The sequence below is a fragment of the Rhineura floridana genome, chromosome 7, assembly GCF_030035675.1.
Source record: "Rhineura floridana isolate rRhiFlo1 chromosome 7, rRhiFlo1.hap2, whole genome shotgun sequence".
Classification (NCBI taxonomy): domain Eukaryota; kingdom Metazoa; phylum Chordata; class Lepidosauria; order Squamata; family Rhineuridae; genus Rhineura; species Rhineura floridana.
In genome coordinates, this window is record NC_084486.1 from 64,979,014 (window position 1) to 64,999,167 (window position 20,154).

The window sequence follows — 20,154 nt, forward strand, 5'->3', positions numbered from 1 at the left end:
GGTACAGAGGTCACCTGGTCACAGTCTTTCCCACTATTGTGAGATATTATACAGCCACAAGAGTGGCTCCATACTATAGCCAGCATGGATTTTTTGCATTCCACAATGTTAAATTGAAAATACCCCCCATGCCATTCCGATGCTTCCCATAAGCTCGTTTTAAAACAAAACCTTACAAAACTTAATCGTCCTGAACTCAGAAACGCTTGCCTAACAACCCTCTAAATTGTCAGAGAGAATTGAGAGTTCAAAGTGTAAAAAGAGAGAGAAAAACCAGACCCCTTTTGGACTTTTTTCTGTCAGAGTTCTCATAACTCTGGGTGGATGGGTGGGGTGGGCGGGCGAGCAAGCAGGTGGAGTGGGTGGGAGGGCGGGCGGGCAGGGGCAGGAGGGCGAGCGAGCAAGCAAGTGGGCGAGTAAGTGAGTGGGTGGGTAGGCGAGCAAGTGGATGGGCAGCTCTCTCCCTGCAATCCGCAGCAGGGACCCTGCCTTGGATTGTGGCAGGGGACCGCTACTCCCCCACCCTAACAAGGGGCCCCTGTGGGCCATGTGGGCCTCAGCCAGGGCCTGACTTGGCTGCCTTTTGGTGCTGGCCCTGGTTCTGTTTATTGTTTTTGATACCAGTAAATGTAATTTATTTATTTATTAGATTTATATCCCACCCTTCCTCCCAGTAGGAGCCCAGGACGACAAAGTACTTTTGATGTACTCGATTTCATCTTGGCGTTAATTTTTAAAGTTTGTTTTGGTGTTCTAATGGTATTTTGCTAGTAGTCTTGTGCATTTTTCATTAAAAAAGACCGGACAGAAATGTTAAAATAAACAAACTTACAAAGAAAATGTAAACTACTTCCAAATTTCCCAGTCCAATAGCTTTGGGATTGGAGTGATCACCCAGTCACATTCTGTGTAATCTTATGGCAATCACTATAAGACTTCCATTTCAACTGAGCTGGCTTTCAGCCCTTTGATAGTTTTTGTTCAAAACCAGGGGAGAGCTTTGGCATCAACAACATGGCTCTGTGTTAATTAAAAATATAGCTACTTTTTGGCTTCATTCATCACAGTTCACGTGTTTTTTAACATTTCAAATGGCTCTAGAGAGACAATTTTGGGTAAGCAAGAAATGCCTTGACTGGCTTTCACAAAGAGTCCTAAGGTCATTTTAAACATGGAACGAGCTACTATTTTTCAGTCTCCCTGCTATGCGAGTTCCTAGATCCCTTTCTAATCACTTATATATGGAAAGGGTAAATTTAGCCCTCCCCTCCCAGTTCCTCTCAGATAGGCGATTGTCAGCTTTGGCAGAGTCATCAAGCCTCTGTTGGGCAGCTAGACACTGACAGTAGCACACAAGCACGCTTACACTCCTGGACTAAGGCAAAAGAGGTCTCAGCCTGTTCTGGCTCTTAATGTGTTTATATCTCATTTCATGCTATTTTCATGGAGGTTTACAAGTCATAATTAATTTAAAATCAAACCATCCACTGTTTATCAAATGAAACATACACAATTACAAACAGGAAAAAGTAATTCAAAACATCACCCTGCCTTATCCAGATAAGGATGGTCTAATTCTCAACACAATACACATCCAGAGGGTGGATGCAGCCTTCTTTGGACTCTCAGGCACACTTTGTGAATATGAATATTGCTAGCATATCTACAGGAGATTCTAACAGCTAATAGCAACAGGTCTCAAGAATCCTTTGTAAGAAAAATCAGTGCAAGGCCAACCAATATGGTTTCGCTGTATTAAAGGCATTTTGCCTGCAGTTCCAATTTTATTAAAGATCTGATGCAAAAAAAAAAATTAAAAGAAGTCACCAACACAACCAATTTTGAATAGGAGAAATGCACAAATGTTGTTTCACACATGGATGCTTTATAAGAGCAATTCTTCTGAAAGCATTGGTATAGAAAGAATAAAACACACCGCATTTCCATGACTTCCCTCCTGCTCTCTTCATATTTCTCATTCCATTCTGACACCTCTCTTTCTTTAGCTATAATCTGTTACAAGAGAAAGAAACCAGTTAAATCATCTTAAAGACACAAAGTATCTTGTCGCATAACATCTTAAAGAACGACAGCATAGGAAGATTTTCAAATCAAACATTTTTCACACTTCTTTAAAACAACAAAAGCAGGAACAGCTAAGCAAAAATAAAGCATGCCAAAATCCATTTCTGGGTTTCTCCCTCACCAGCAAACTGTTACAAAGAGTGGAGAGGGACCTTTCACCACATGTTGCACATGTAGAAAAGTGATGTGAGCCATAGTTATGCCCTCATTTGGGCTCCATTCTTGCTCATATAAAATAATCCTCTAGTCTACTAAATTTTCTTTTTAACCTTTTTCAAACATTCACATTATAACCCACACTATGAGGGAGGAAATGCTAGAACTGTTGCTCCTCACTTGTTTTCCACATGTGTAACACTGTTGTAAACTTCGCATCAATCTGCTATGCCAAAAATTCATCAACGGCTTCTACGCACATAAACCTAATAAACTAATGAATATGGTGCATGTGTATGTTTCTCTACTGGCTAAACAAATACCTGCACAGAGATGCATAATGCATGTCCCAACTGTGTAAGATTTTTCCCCCAAGCAAAAAAGCATCATCATACTGTATTGCCAGTCACTGGAAGATTATTTTGATGTAACGAGGAGATTAGAAATGACACATGAATGGCCTCTGTCCCCTAATTATTGCCCCTAAACCCCTGATTTATGGGGGTGCTGATTGCTTTTGTACTCTGTCACTGCTTAGAATTGGAGTCTGGGAAGCTCAAAATGCAGGCTCCCTGACAAAGTCATAGCATTTTGGGAAGTTTCCCTATGCCTCTGTGCTCAAAAAACACAGGGTCTAGGAAGTTTTTGCTCAGTAACCAAAACAATGCATTTTGTCCCATGCTTTTGCTCTGTCAGGTAGGTTTGTTTATGGCTTTCTCAAGGTTTGAAGAGATGATGCGCTAACTGGCTTATGAATGTTCTCACTTGGCTAATGTAAACAAGTAGCCTGATAATCAAAACAAGCAAGCAACCTTGAGAATGCACCTGCATTCTCAAGCCCAAGATAGCACGAGAACAGGATCAGGAGATATCACCTGAGGGGGAACCAGCTACCTCAATGGTGGGAAGATAGTGATCTAATAGACAAGGGGGGAGGCAAGGACTCATTTGCCATTAGCTTCAGTTTAGTGCTTTATTACTTGCAAAGATGTTGTTGTTATGTCCCTTCAAGTTGATTACGACTTATGGTGACCCTATGAATCAGTGACCTCCAATAGCATCTGTCATGAACTACCCTGTTCAGATCTTGTAAGTTCAGGTCTGTGGCTTCCCTTATGGAATCAATCCATCTCTTGTTTGGTGTTCCTCTTTTTCTACTCCCTTCTGTTTTTCCCAGCATTATTGTCTTTTCTAGTGAATCATGTCTTCTCATTATGTGTCCAAAGTATGATAACCTCAGTTTCATCATTTAGTTGCTGTATTGCTGGTGAACTTTTATATTTCTTGGGTCTTTGACCACAATAAACCAATACATACATGCATACATACATACATACATACATTTTAGCTTCTAGTGAGAGCTCTGGTTTGTAACTCCTGCTTTAATAAACACTTCATTTCCCTGCAGCCAGCTGTGTTCATGATCTCTTTGAAATTTCAAACTGAATAGTCTTATGCTTAGGGAGAGGCTAAGCATTTGGCATTACACATACATCATCATACAACATAATCTGATGTGTGAAAGGGGGCAGCTTTCTATAATTTACATCAGAACAAGGTGTACAACTGAGGGCCAGTGCAGACTAATATAAGTGGCTTCTCAGTTAAGTTGTTAAGGTTTAAAATGCTACGGTAGGAGCATTCCAGAGTTAGGGTTAACCATGGAACATCATGCTGAGCTACAGTTAAAGGTGGGGAGGTACAACTTATGCTTAAGTGGAATGATTCCTTGACCTTTTCTGCTATTAACCATGGCTAGGCTCAACTTCATAACTTTTTTTATTTTTTACAAACAATTTTTGTAAAGGAGGGTGCAAACCTCAGAGCAGCTGCACTTATGAAAGCTTACTAATAAAAAAACCACAAAATTGTCCATGTAAGATTATCGATTACCTCCTCTCTGGCAACTCTCAAGGCGGAATCCAAGTCTTGCTGCTGGTAAAGCAAACCAGAGGTATTTTCTCCCTCTGAGCTGGTTATCCGGGAGTACAGTGCACTTTTACAGATGGAAACATCAGCCGAGACTGCAGGGTCTCTCTAGTCATATTAAAAGAAAGAAAGAAAAACACTGACAATTAACCCTATGTCCCACTAGTGTTTCAGTTATTTTAAAAGGAGGACAAACAATGAGGAAATGTGAAGTTATGATGAATGGAAAATGTTCATCTGTATATAACTTTGATGGTACCATGCAGATGTGAATGGATCTTAAAAACAGAAAGAGTTTATACAGTACTGCTTTAGTTAATTGTATTTTCTATTTTTATTGTTTTATGGCTTTTTCGTATTAAGCCCCTAGTAATAGTTTAATGGCTCTGGAGTAACAACCATTATACAGAGCAATACAGATGCTCCTGGGGGTTCTGATCTTTTTGTGTGAGGCACAATCAGGATTAAAAGTACATCAACAACTACACATAAGCTCCACACAGGCTTTCTTACTAGGGTTAGTTGGAGACCGTAGCAGCTTCTCCTAGCACAGCTTTGAGAGCGAGGTCATGGGTTTGCACTAGGGATGAGATCTGTTGGCTGGTGCCAGTTTGAAAGCATTCTATCAATGCACTGACTTGAGTTTGTTCTGTAATCTGCTAGCCTCTGCTTTTACCAATCCATTTTTTGGAGGGATTGGAAAAATATTGATATTAATATTGTTATTTTAAAGGAACTATCCCTTTAAAGATATTGATATTTTGAAGAAAATATAGATATTTTAAAAAGAAATAGTGATAAATTATCATTCTTACTATCAATGTTTTAGAGACGGATTCACTACATTAAAATCCAATCCTCAGCGATTGAGAATAAACAAATTAATGGAAAATTCAGTACCAAATCTGAATTGGGCAGAATTCTAGCACATCCCTGGTTTACACCTACCTGGCCATCCAAGTGCTAGAATCCCATTCAGTTGCTATTCAGTATTTCTAATCTAAGATTGCCATCATCCCTCTAAATTCATGGCAAGTAAAGTGCAGCAGGGCAAGCCACACATAGGACTCAGCCTGGCATCTGCTGAACCATGCACTACCAGCAGGGTTGATTAAAAAAAGCCAAGGCATTGGAAGAGCAAATGCAGTGGAAACTAAAAAAAACCTTCTACATGTAGATTCAGACTGGGCCAAACGCAGAGGCTTCCAGACTTTTCCTAGTTGTTCTTCCCACCTTTTTCACATTTCTATCTTCTTTAGGTGAAAATAATAGCAGGATTGTCATACATGCATGCTAATGTCATAAAAGCCAAGAACAGGACAGCCAAGGTCAACAAAATACATCTGGTCAACAATAAGTCCAGCGAAAGCCATTGGCTATGATAGTTCAGGAATATGATGCTGATCACCAGCTTATCTCAGTGATGCTGGCTACCAGAAGCTGAAATTGCATCACTTGTAATAATTTGGCATTAAGATACAGGTAACAATGTGTTATGAATTTCTCACCTGCCATACACTTTCCTGTTAAGAATACAGAGATTGAATACTTGGCTATATGGCCCATCAAGACTTTCATTAAGAAAGTTCTTAATACTTAAAGAGAAAAATCCCCATGACATCAGGGGCATATGAGAGGCCACTGCTCCAGTACCGCTCCTGGAGTAAGAACACCAAAAACATAGAATGCATGCATATATATGCATATATATATATATATGCATGCATACACACCAACACTATTTAATGATATACCCCATCATAATATATTATGTCGCTAAAGCATGTTTACTTTGAACTGCCATATAGAGTAACTAGGAAAAAACACCAGAAATCTTTGCTGAAGATGAAGGAACAAGAAGAGCATTTTGAGCCAGTTCCATCCACCATGCTGAAATTAAAATCCTAGAAAATGAGAGCCAAAACTACTCAGAGGTTTTTACAAATAAGTGGTATACAAAATAACTAAAATAAATGAAAAGTAAGCAAGCAGCTGGCTGGTCTAGCATGGGGATATACATGTTTCTGAAAGGTCCTGTTCACACAACATTCAACAAGTGTACAGCCTGTGTACCTGGATACAAAAGTAGTTGAGCTGTACACTCATACAGTTATTCATATGCAATGTTCAACAATTGTACAGTCTCCATTATATACATATTTGCTGCCAGGAAAAGAAAATGGCTTCAATGACATGTATTAAATACGCCATCAAAGCAATTCCCTTTTACAGGCAATAAGGTAAGGCATGCTGGGTCTGTTATACTTTCTGAAACTGTTTCCTATCAAGGCTTACATTCAATAGAAAGAGTTGTGGCAGAAAGGAGCATGTAGTTTTACTCTTTTCATTTTTCCTGCAGTGTCTTAAGTTTTTGAAACTAAAACACCAACTTTTAAAATGAAAATACCAACTTCTGTATCTATCAGAATGGTAGTTACTAAAATATTGCAATTCTCATTGTCTGTTATTCTTAAAGTATGCATGATTTTCTTTGATGCAGGCATTCATGGCACAATTCTATACATGTCTATCAGATGTAAGTCCTATAGATTTCAATGGGACTGACACATAGATAAATCTGTGTAAATGCAGATCTAAATATATTGAATGTTTATATATGAAAACATTTGGAGGAGGGGGGCTGCAACAACAAAAAACAAGCTGCTTAAAAGATTATTTGAACTGAAATGATTCTTCTGGCATGGTACACCTTCTTGAGGATATCATGCATTTTCACACACAGAACTAAACTTAAAATATAAATGTGAAGAAGATTATTTATGTATAATAACCAGACTAGGCTTTCCAGCCTGCTGCTCCCGCTGTAACATACTGTGTCCCCTGGAAAGCATTTCCTGGTAAAGCTCTGGGCTGTGGTTCTTATGGTTTGAGTGGAAACATTTACAGCTCAGTATCAAAAAGTCAGGGCCAGCCCCAGGCATGCCGGGGCGCTTGGGCACCAGCCGACCCTGGGCCATGGCACATGCACGCATGCCCCACCTACCTACCAGGCAGGCAGAGGTGTGGGAGGTCGGGCAAGCAAGCTGGCGGGGGGCAAGCGGGTGGGCTGGTGAGCAGGTGGGCAGCTCCCTCCCTGCGATCCCCCACCATAATAAGGGGCCCTCAGGATGATGGGTGGATGGCTGGGGGGGAGGGCGAGCAGGTGGGTGCAGCTCCCTCCCTACGATCAGTGGCAGGAAGGGAAATGCTACTCCCCCACCACAAAGAGGGGCCCTACCTACCTGGGAGTAAGTCCTATTGAGTTCAGTGGGACTTACTTCTGAGTAGACATGATTAGGATTGTATTGTGGGAGGTCACACACAAACTCTCTCCCCTCTCTCTGCCTCTCTCTATCAAACTGTTTCTTTTATGGGGCTGGAATCCTAACTTTTCTTACCCAGGAGTAAGTCCCATAGAACTGAACGTGATTTACTTTACAGTAGACATGGTTAGGATTGCACTGTGAATGTAAACTAAACTGAGATCTGGGACCCCAGCTGAATCCTGTTCCCCACTTCCGGCCTATTGCATAACACTATTAGAAATGGGAAAACATGCAAATTAATTGCTGTTATAATATTCAGTTGGGGTGGGGTACTCTGATTAAGGTGCCTTAATTTTGTTACCAAAAGTGAGATGACGGTCAGAGCTTTTCAAAGATAAACTCATTCTGCAGATTACAAGGATGTTAAGGCAAACATTAGGGGAGACATCATGCTCCTGATTCACCAGGGAAATAAAACTTGTAATTTGATAAATCCTAGTGGGCAAGTTAAGCTGGTGAAGGACCACCAGAGACTACCTTTAATTTAAAAAAAAAATCAAAATGAGACAAATGATTTTTTATTATTATAGTATTACAATGTAAAATCGACTAGTTTACAGAATTCTAAGCTCTGAGTTTAAGGTTGTCAGAATTCCCACTTTGTTTTAGTTCTCTCAGTGTACTGTACCGCAAAATACTGGATAAATACAGATGAAATTACTATATACTATGTGGAAACTTGCCATAACATGGTTGTAACCACATGTTAAGGTAGTAAGGAAAGAATCTGTCTGTAAGGACAGAATATGGGGAAACCGATTGGTTCCCAATCGGAAAAGGTGTGAGAGAGGGGTGTATTTTATCACCCTATTTGTTTAGTCTGTACGCAGAACATATCATACGGAAAGCAGGATTGGACCAAGATGAAGAGATGTGAAAATTGGAGGGAGAAATACCAATAATTTAAGATATGTAGACGATACCATATTACTAGCAGAAACCAGTAATGATTTGAAATGAATGCTGTTGAAAGTTAAAGAGGAAAGCACAAAATTGCCGCCCTGGTCTGCTGGGAGGAAGGGCAGGATATAAATCAAGTAATAAATAAATAATAAAATAAATCAAAAACAGGACTACAGTGGAATGTCAAGAAGACTAAAGTAATGACAACAGAAGAGTTGTGTAACTTTAAAGTTGACAGCGAGGATATTGAACTTGTCAAGGATTATCAATACCTTGGCACAGTCATTAACCAAAATGGAGACAATAGTCAAGAAATTAGAAGAAGGCTAGGACTGGGGAGGGCAGCTATGAGAGAAATAGAAAAAGTTCTCAAATGCAAAGATGTATCAGTGAACACTAAAGTCAGGATCATTCAGACCACGGTTATTCCCAATCTATATGTATCGATGTGAAAGTTGGACAGAAAAAAGCAGATAAGAGAAAAATCTACTCATTTGAAATGTGGTGTTGGAGGAGAGCTTTGTGCATACCATGGACTGCAAAAAAGACAAATAATTGGGTGTTAGAACAAATTAAACCAGAAATATCACTAGAAGCTAAAATGATGAAATTGAGGTTATCATACTTTGGACACATAATGAGAAGACATGATTTACTAGAAAAGACAATAATCCTGGGAAAAACAGAAGGGAGCAGAAAAAGAGGAAGACCAAGCAAGAGATGGATTGATTCTATAAAGGAAGCCACAGACCTGAACTTACAAGATCTGAACAGGGTGGTTTACAACAGATGCTATTGGAGATCGCTGATTCATAGGGTCGTCGTAAGTCATAATCGAGTTGAAGGCACATAACAACAACAACAATGTAGTAACCTACATTGCCTAGTAGAGTGGTGAAGAGAATTTACCAATCCCCTGCTTGTCTAGATTACTGATCGGGTATGGAATGGTAGTAAAGTTCTCTTTGCTACTTGGCAGAAGAATTCAGATTGGTAAAGGACTTACACATATGCTGTAGTAAGATATCATGTCAAAAATGCTCATCTGTATTCACCCACAACCTATAAAACAAGATAATTAACCTGTGGTCTTCCAGATCCAGATGAAGTTGGACTAGTCCCAGCCAGCATAGCCAATAGTGAGGAATGATGGGAGATGTAGGTCAACGATATCTGGAGGGCCACCACTTAGTCATCCCTTCTCTGGTCAGCCCTACTTGATTTATTTCCATGGGCATCTTGCTGGACACTGTGAGAATAGGATGCTGGACAAGATGAGCCTTGGCCTGATCCAACAGGCTCTTCTTATTCATAAACCTTTAGTATAAAATAACCACTTATGGTTCACAGTTCTTCATTTCTATTTTGGAACTAACCTTATTATTACTAGTAGTGCTAAAGAGCAGCAGTCTAAGTAAGGTTCTGCAGATGAGGATCGTAATTGCAGGCCTCATGAAAAACTGTTGATGCGGACATAGCTTTGTAAGAATATGATCACAATACTTACTGAGTACCTTAATCTTCATGTCCCAAATCCATCTGGGAAAAACTAGTTTAGTTTTTTGCTATGAGTAACAGAGCTGTCCAAAATTAATTCACAATAATTAAGAATGGTTATTAAGCACTTAAGCAAACAAACAGATCAGTGTAAAGTCACGCAAGGTCAGTTTAATTGGGAAACTACAAACGAAAAGCTTTACCAACTATTATGTACATAAAGACATTAGGAGGTTGGCTTGGCTATTTTCTTTCCATAGGATAAAGGAATTCAGAACTCTTGCTTTTTTTGGGGAGGGGGGAGCAAACACATTTCTTTTTTACTGTCTACTTTTCTTGCACCAAGGAGAGCATTTATATGAAATTAGAGACACAGATGACCAAATCCAACAAAACATTTAGCGTTAAATAAATAAGATATACCAATTTATTTTATATTCTTAACTATGCAAAAGAACCATTATTGTGCAAAACATGAGGGTCAGTTTAGAAGTAATGTAAAATGTGTACCTGTAGGTTTAATATGTAGGTTTTTAAAAAAGGCTAATACCATCAGCTGCAGTGGGGGAAGGGATAATTATCAGGATCACAACAGGCATGTTAGGAGAATTTAATCCTCTCTTTCCCTGCTGTGGCCCTGACAAAAATCCTTCCTCTGAAGCTGTAATTTGCACTGGGAAGGAAGCTCCAGTTGATGCTAATTTTCTCCCAATGCAAATTACAGCTTTAGAGAAGAAATTTTCCTCAGGACCAAAGCAGGGAAGGACTAATTTTTCCTTCCATGCCTGTTGTGATCCTGACCATTATCAGCCCTTCTCCCCTATTTTTATTTATTTATTTATTATTCATTTATATCCCTCATTTCCTCCAAGGAGCTCAAAGTTTATACATGGTTCTCCTCATCCATTTTATCCTCACAGCAACCCTGTGAGGTAGGTTGAGAGACACAGGCTGAAAGACTGTGACTGAGCCAAGGTCTGCAACTGACACTGTGAGCTTCATGGCTGAGTGAAATTTAAAACCTGGTCTCCCAGGCCTTGTCCAACACTCTAACCACTACACCACACTGGCTCCCTGAACATGCAATTTGCATGTTTAAAAACCTGCATGTTTAATCAAATATACATTCAATATCACATCTAGTTTGGCCCTTAATCAAAGGTTCTTTAAAAGGCCCCACTGCTCCCCTGTAGGAAGAGGACTATACCTATCTCTTATGCTGCGTTCAGATGTAACATCCAGAATTTGTGAGGCAAAGAACAATGCAATGTTTTAAGTTGCAGTTTCTTATGAACTATTTATTTACGAGTATTACTATAATTTCTTTCATGGAATTTGAGCAGACCTGTCAATGGAATAAACCATATTAAAATGTAGCCAAACACCTGTGAGTATTTTATCAATCTTTGGAGCTAGCCACTTGTGGATGTTGACAGGACACTTGCAGCAGTGAAGGTGACTTCACTGATCCTTCTTGATCCCTGTCCATCTTGGCTGGTAAAATCCAGTAGGACAGGATTGTCTGATTGGTTCCAATGAGTAGAATGCAGTTAAACTACAGGAGGGAGTTCAAAGAGTCTGTAGTGTGTCCCCTTTTGAAAAAGCTCTCCCTGGAAAACTATCATCCAGTGTCTAATATTCCATCAAGAGAGTGGCGGCTAGCCAACTGCAGATATGCCTGGAGAAAGCAGCTTTTTTAGACTCATTTCAGTCTGCTTTTAGCACTAAAACAGCCTTGATTGCTTTGATTGATAAACTCTTATCAGGAAAGAGATGGGGTAGTGTGATCTGTTGGTTCTCCTAGATCTCTTGGTGGCATTCCACACCACTGACCATGGTGACTTTCTGGAATGACTCACTGGGGTGCAAGTTGGAGGCACTGTATTACAGTGGTTCTGCTCCTAACTGCAGAGTTCTTTCCAGAAAGTAGTACTATGAGACTGTTGCTCAGCACTGTGGCTTTTGAGCTGTGAGTTTCCACCAGGGTCCATTCTGTCTTCAATGCTATTAACATCTATATGAAGTCATTGGGAGCAAAAGTATGCTGACACACAGCTCTATGTTTCCATTCCATCTGAATCAGGAGACTCTGTACTGGTGTCCGGAAGCAGTGATGGGCTGGATGGGTGTCAGTAAACAGAGGCTGAATCCTGGTAAAATGAAGGTGTAGTGGTGGGCTGTTCCTGTGCCTGGTAATTAGGTGGATGACCTGTTCTGGAAGAGGTTGCACTTCTCCTGAAGGAACAGTTTCACAATCTGGGAGTACACCTGGATTCCTATCATTGGAGTTTCAAGTGCTTCTGTGGCTAGGAATGCTTATGGCCAGCTTAGCTGGTTCTCCAACCACAGGCATTCCTGCACCAGGAAAACATGGCCTCAGTTGTCCACACTCTGTTAACTTTCTGCTTCGACTATTGTAATGTGCTCTGTGTGGGGCTGCCCTTGAAGGTAGTCCAGAGGCTGCAGCTAGTGTAGAATGCAGCTGCTAGGGTGGTAAATGGGGCAACCCAATGGGAGTGTGACACTGGTCCTGAAAGTGCTACACAGGCTACTAGAGAGCTACCGGCCCAATTCAAGGTGTTACTGCTAGTGTATAAAGTTCTAAAGGCTATAGTACTCAAATACTTAAAAAGAGCACCTTCCCCAATGTCCTACAATTGGCAAGCGAGGCCTTTTTTGGGACAAGTCCATATCATTTCAATTAAAGAAATCATCCTTCTTATTAAGCACATTTAGACTTAATCACCAGTTGAAGCTATTAGGTCTATTAGGACAAATGGGCCCTGCCCCAGCAATCTCAGACTGCCCTGAGCCTGTACCTGCCTGCCTTCCTGCTTACAATCTGTCCAAGGGGTGGCCCTGCCTGTCAACCTCCTCCCCTAAAGTCTCAGTGTTGCCCTTGTAGAACTCAGCAGAGACGAGGATAGGGACAAAATTAGAAGTAATAAGCTCTGCCTGTCATTAGCTATGACTCCGCCTATCACAGGAGTCTCCACCTACTGTGGCATCTATGCCTTCCTCCCTACCACTTTTAGCGAGCACCAGCCACCACTACTTAGCACAGCTATTTTGGCACAAAGGCAGCTCTGTCTCCCGTGCAAACCACGTTATCTCAGTCTTCACAAACCTGGTGTCTTCCAGATGTTTTGGACTACAACTCCATCAGCCCCACCCAGCAGAGCCATGTTTTATGCAGAGATTTTCATTTTTCAGATCAGGGGTGGGGAGCCTGTGACAATCCAGATGTTGTTAGACTATAACTCCCATCATCCCTGGCCACTGACCATGCAAACTGGGCCTGATAGGCGCTGTAGTCCAACCATGTTTGGAGGGCCCACCCTATTTCAGATAAAACAACTAAAGTGTATGATATTCAAGAGAAATCTGGTCTAGTTTCTATCCTCTATCACAGCCTTTCCCGACCAGTGTCCCTCCAGATGTTGTTGGACCACAACTCCCATCAGCCTCAGCCAACATTGCCAATGGTCAGGAAAATGGGAGTTGTGGTCCAACAACATCTGGAGGCACACTGGTTGGGAAAGGCTGCTCTATCAAACTGGATTAAAGTTGCTGAAAGTCTTCCAGCAGATCCTATTATAAGTAATCTGCACTTAGCGACTGTAAGACATCATATCTTTCAGAAGATTAACCCATCATTTTTTAAATTGACCTTATCAATGGTGGCTTAAAGTGGAAAGTTAAAAAAAAGTATCCCTTCTAGCCTAACATGATAGAAGAAACTATCAATCTTAGATTAAACATAGGGGCTTTTACTGTATCAAGGTTCCTGGATTATTAATCAGAAATATATCATATCTTGATTGTCACTAATTATTCACTAATAGGCAAAAAAAATCCTTGTGTCTTAAGAAGGTACTTATAGCCAACAGATATTTATATCAAATTTTAAAAAGCAGGGAAATTGGGCAGCTATAGTAAATGCACCAGGGGAGCAGGAGACCTGACCTACTCTCTGAGATTGCAAATTTGTAAAAATACAAACACAATTTGGGTTAGTCTTTCACATACCAATTCACTTCCTGTGTAGCTTTCTCTTCTTTTTAAAGTTTGACAGAAATATCTGTTGGGTATAGGTATATTCTTAAACCACAAGGTGGTTTTTTTTGCGCCTATTAGTGAATTTCACACCAGATCTTTATTTCATTTTAGACAGTCATTATTGATTGATTGATTGATTGATTGATTGATTGATTGATTGATTGATTGATTGATTTATATCCCACCCTTCCTCCCAGCAGGAGCCCAAGGCGGCAAAAAGAAACGCTAAAAACACTTCAAAACATCATAAAACAGACCTTAAAATACATTAAAACAAAATGTTAAAAACATTTTTTTTAAAAAGCTTTAAAAATATCTTTTTTAAAAAGGGTTAAAACATATTATTGTTAAGAAAACATATCAAAAAGCAATTCTAAAACAGACGCAGACTGGGATAGGTCTCAACTTAAAAGGCTTGTTGAAAGAGGAAAGTCTTCAAAAGGCGCCGAAAAGGTAGCAGAGATGGTGCCTGCCTAATATTCAAGGGGAGGGAATTCCACAGGGTAGGTGCCGCCACACTAAAGATTCACTTCCTATATTGTGCAGAATGAACCTCCTGATAAGATGGTATCTGCAGGAGGCCCTAACCTGCAGAGCGCAGTGATCGACTGGGTATATAAGGGGTAAGATGGTCTTTCAGGTATCCTGGTCCCAAGCTGTATAGGGCTTTGTACACCAAAACTAGAACCTTGAACTTGGCCCGGTAGCAAATGGGCAGCCAGTGCAATTCTTTCAGCAGTGGGATGACATGCTGACGATACCCTGCCCCAGTGATCAGTCTTGCCGCCTCATTTTGCACCAGCTGCAGCTTCTGGACCAACCTCAAGGGCAGCCCCACATAGAGCGCATTACAGTAATCCAGTCTGGAGATTACCAGTGCGTGGACAACAATGGTCAGGCTATCCCAGTCCAGAAATGGCCGCAGCTGTCTTTTACCAGCCGAAGCTGGTAAAAAGCACTCCTAGCCACGGAGGACACCTGGGCCTCTAGCAACAAAGATGGATCCAGGAGCACCCCCAGACTACAGACCTGCTCTTTCAGAGGGAGTAAGATCCCATCCAAAGCAGGCAACTGACCAATTATCCGAACTCGGGAACCACCAACCCACAGTGCCTTCGTCTTGCTAGGATTTAGAGTCAGTTTATTGGTCCTCATCCAGCCCACCACTGAGTCCAGGCAGTGGTCCAGGGCTTGCACGGTCTCTCCTGATTCAGATGTTACGGAGAAATAAAGCTGGGTATCATCAGCATACTGCTGACACCTCACCCCAAATCTCCTGATGACTGGTCCCAAGGGCTTCATATAGATGTTAAACAGCATGGGGGACAAGATGGTACCCTGCGGCACCCCACAGCACAACTGCCAAGGGGCCAAAAGACAGTCACCCAATGCTATTCTCTGAGAGCGACCTTGGAGATACGATCGGAACCACTGTAAAACAGTGCCTCCAATACCCATCTCACCAAGTCAGCCCAGAAGGATACCATGATCAGTGGTATGAAATGCTGCTGATCAAGTAAGAATAACAGAGTCACACTCCCCCTGTCCTCCCAATAAAGGTCATCCAACAGGGCAACCAAGGCCGATTCAGTCCCATGACCAGGCCTGAACCCAGACTGGAATGGGTCAAGATAATCTGTTTCATCCAAGAGTACTTGCAGTTGCTGCACCACAACCCTCTCAATCACCTTCCCTAAAAAGGGGGTAAATGCAACTGGTCGGTACTTGTCACAAACCAATGGGTCCAGGGTGGGCTTTTTCAGGAGCGGTTGGATCACTGCCTCTTTCAAAACAGCTGGAACCACTCCCTCCTGCAATGATGCATTGACCACACCATGGATCCACTCGGTGAGACCCCCTCAGCAAGCTTTAGAAGAAGGACAAGGGTCAAGAGAACATGTTGCTGGCCGCATCATCGCAAGCACCTTCTCTACTTCATCAGGCGCATGGCTTCCCCCAAAAGAATCCTGAGAAGTGCAGTTTGTGAAGGGTGGTTAGAGTTGCTAAGAGATGCCCTATTCCCCTCACAGAGCTTCAATCCCCAGAAGAGAGACTGACTGTTATACCACTCTGGCCACTGGAGCTCTATCAGGGGGACATGAGTCTCCTAACAACTCTCAGCAGCCTTCACAAACTATACCTCGCAGGATTCTTTGGGGAAAGCCATGACTGTCTAAAGGGAAATAAATGTCTGCCGTGGGTGTGGCCTCCTGACTAGCCAAGCCAAGCCGAGCATCTGTAAGTCTGGCTTTTCGAACACTGACAGTTAGTTCTTACTGAGCATGCCCGCACTTATCATTGACTCCAATGCCAAATTTCTTTAATTAATTAAAAAATCAGCTAGGCATTTTTAAAAATTTTAAACTGCAGAAGATGAAGGTCAGAGTATGGGGCAAGGTCAGTAATAGGATTACAGGTACTTTGTAAACATGGCTGATTTTTAATGAATTTCAACAAATTATGAGAACACTGACAGAAAAAAGCCCAATGGGGTCTAGATTTCCCCCCCTCTTGTTTTAGAATTTGAACTGTCAATTCTCTCTGATTGTTTTGTGTATCACCATGAAAATTTAGAGGGTTGTTAGGCAAGGGTTTCTGAGTTCAGGACTATATGTTTTGTAAGGTTTTGTTTTGAAATGAGGGTATGGGAAACATCAGAATGGCATGGGGGGTATTTTCAATTTAACATTGTGGAATGTGAAAATTCCATGCTGGCTATCGTATATAGCCACTCTTGTGGCTGTATAATATATATTGCAAATTAGAATAAATGCAGTTAATTAGATGCTCATCTAATTGTTCTACATCTTGCTAATACACTCCTAAAAAGTATCTGCACATTTTATAGGTAATGTTTAATACGCTGTGTTTTTTTTAATACTTTTGAATCATTAACCTTTACTAAATCAGAACTACATGGATGAGCTGATTGAACCAGAAATCCTGGTTTAAAAGAAACCCATGCTTTGAAGCTGGCTTAGGGTTGCCAGGTCAGAAACATCCTAGGCCCTGAGATTTCAGGGGCGGGTCCTATTGATGTCACAGGGGTAGTTCGTACTGATGTCACGTGCTGGGCTTTACTGATGTTATGCGGTGGGCCCAAGTGATGTCACAGGGGTAGGTCTTAGCGATGTCACAGGGGCGGACCCTAGTGATGTCATTAAGCATGATACATTAAGCATCAACCACAGTTGCTTGGAACATACCACTCAAACAAAAACATTTCTCTGATTGGAAATTAAGATAGAAATCTTAGCTAAAAGATAGAGCCTGGGTAGGGAACATTTAATCTAGCCTGCTTGTTTCTGGCAAGAAGGGTTTAAGTGCCCTCAGGCCAGACCAATCACCAGAAGGCCATTGTAGGAAGAAAGGAGCCTAGTGTTGTGGAGATGTTACATAGGAACACTCAGGAGTAAAGACGCATGCCCTTGAAGGCTGTAATTCTAAACACTTACCAAGCCCCACAGAACTCAATACGACTTACTTCTGAGTTGATATGGTTTGGATTGTGCTGTTGGTAAAGCTTGACTAGGGATCCTCTGCAGAGATGTCCATATCCAAGTAGGGTTGGCAACCCCCTGCCTGCAATGCCCTATCCCTACCTTTTTACATGGCTGCTCCAAACTACTTTAAAGATTTGGCCCTTCACTTCAGAAAGAGGTCTGAGAAATGAGTAACAGTAAGAAGATTCTCTATCCTTTTCTGTCTACCTTGTGGGCTGCTATAAACTCACTTCATCAGCCAACCCAATTCTAATGAATAATAACTGACAGAGAGAAAACATACATGGTTTGATCTACCTACACAGACAGCAGCTTGGGAACAACAATTGCAGCCACACTTCCCAATATGTGAATTCTCTTTTACTATTATTGGGCAAGAAACACATCATCATGCAGCCAACAAGATGCATCAGCAGTGGGTTTAAGGGGGTTGAGCCGAGCGCATGGAACCACTGTTGTTGCTTCTATGGCTGTAAGGGAGTGAGGTTAAAGGTAGATGAAATGCAAACAGAAAAACAAAAACAAAGGACAGTGATGATTTCTTAAATGCAGTACCATACCAACAACAAAATTCCTATAAGGCAGAAATCTCAGCATCCCACAACCAGTCAGGATTCCTAACCAAAAACTAAAAAAATCCTGGAAGCCAGTCAGCCAAGGTCACAACAATCCCCATGCAGCAGAGCCTGACCCAGGCATGGCAGTTAGTGCAGAATGCTGTGGCACGATTGAACAGTGATACTTTATCAGCACATAATACCTCTGCACTGGTTGCCAATTTGCTACGAGGCCAACTGGTGTTTTTTCCATATTACAGGTGCCACATAGTACTTGTTCTGCTCTTATAAGAAATCAGTCTTTTAGTGTACCAGCTACACTTTGGAACTTCCTATTGACATTAGGCAGACACCTTCATTGTACTGTTTTCAGCACCTGCTAAAAACATTTTTGTTTAGGCAACCCTACCCAGGCAGGTAGAAGCTATTGTGTTTTTAAATCTGTTTTTAACTTGTTGGTTTTATTAATTTGAATGTTTTTAAATACCTACCTTTGTTTTTGCCAATAATTTTATTGTTTTAATTCCTTCTGTGAACCGCTTAGAGATTTTTTACAATAAAGTGGTATATAAATCTTGTAAATAAAATACATAAATAAATTTTGGAGTCCCTGTGGCCCTTGCATCTCTTTCCACTTTTAGGAACAAAGGAATCTACCTTATACTGACTCAGGCCATTTGATACCATCTAGCTCAGTCCTGATGACATGGACTGGCATTGGTTCTGCAGGATTCAAGGCAATAGACTTTTCCAGAAATTGAATTTTGGGCCTTTGCATGCAAAGCATATGCCCTACTACTGAGCTACAGCCCTTTCCCTGTTTAAAAAAGTATCTTTTAAAATTGTTCTATTCAATTCACTAATGAATGCACAGCATACCTAGAGAAGATCCACATCATTCATTAAACACACATTTGAAGCACATGAATCCCACTACAGAATCATGGGAACTATCGTTTGTTAAGGGTAGTGGGAACAATAACTGTGAGGGGGAAACTATACTTCCCACAATTCTTTAGGGGAAGACATGCACTTTAAATGCAAGTTGGATGTGCTTTAAATGTATTGTGTGGATCTACTTAAACTTTGCCTGCATGTAAATCATTTTAATTAATTTTTAAAAATGGAAATAAGCTATAAAGTTTACTGGGTGTCCATCAGCTACTTGCCATCTCTCAGCCTAATCTGCCCCGCAGGATGAAAAGAACAGAGAGGAACCATGACCACCCCAAGGAAGAAGGGCACACTTAAAATGTAGAGGAAGTAATAATTTACAACCATATTGTGAAATCAGATACTTATCACGACATAGTATGAAGAAATATTTATTTAAGAATGACTGCCAAAGATGTTTATTATTTACACAACCTGTAAAGGTATTTGTAGTGCAATCCTATGATTGTTTACTGAGAAGCAAGTCCCAATGTATTCAATGGGACTTACTCAAACAGGAAAGCGTGCACGGAACTGCAGCCCCAAGTGATAAGGAACACTCATCCGATCCAAAATTCAGAATGATGCTACTTTAAGCTGTTTTGCAACTGTTTATACTTTTTATGGTTATTGGATTTTAAAGGGATTTATTTCTTGTTGTGACCTGCCCTGGTTTCCAATCGCAATCCTACCTCACAGGGTTGTTAGGAAGACTACACACACACACACACAAACACACACACACACGAGATGTAAAAATACACAGATCCCCATATAATAGTTTATTGTCAAAACCAGTGGGTCATTGCAGAACATTAAAAAAAAAATAACATCAGTATTAGTTTCCTACATAATAAAAACAGTGATAGCTATGTAAGCCGTGCCTAATTGCTTCAAAAAATAAGATTGGAGGGGAAGAGAAAGATTTACAACACAAGCACAAACCTTTGCTATGTTCACTCAAAAGTCTCATTAATTTACAGCACAATTCTAACCATGTCTAACTCAAAAGTAAGTCCTATTTAATTCAGCGGGGTTTACTCCGGGTGCGTGGGATTAGCATTGCAGCTTTACTCCCAGAAAAGCAAGTATTGGATTAAAGCTTCATATTGGGAAGGTTTTCAAAACCTGCCATCTTCAACAGCACAGGAAAATTTAAACTTGTTTGACTCCTACACACAACAGAAAAAAAGACTTTTGGTAATG

At 40.9% G+C, this 20,154-nt stretch overlaps 1 protein-coding gene across 11 annotated transcripts in view; it reads right to left on the reverse strand.

Moving 5' to 3' along the window:
• The window catches only part of TACC2 (transforming acidic coiled-coil containing protein 2), a 262,416-nt gene that overhangs the window by 18,028 nt on the left and 224,234 nt on the right, over positions 1 to 20,154 (reverse strand). For all 11 annotated transcript variants that reach the window (XM_061635785.1, XM_061635784.1, XM_061635786.1 and 8 more), the window contains 2 exons: positions 4,135 to 4,278; positions 1,937 to 2,013 (listed from right to left, as the gene is read on the reverse strand). In XM_061635785.1, the coding sequence (XP_061491769.1) occupies positions 1,937 to 2,013; positions 4,135 to 4,278 (221 nt within the window). The remainder of the gene's footprint in view (positions 1 to 1,936; positions 2,014 to 4,134; positions 4,279 to 20,154) is intronic.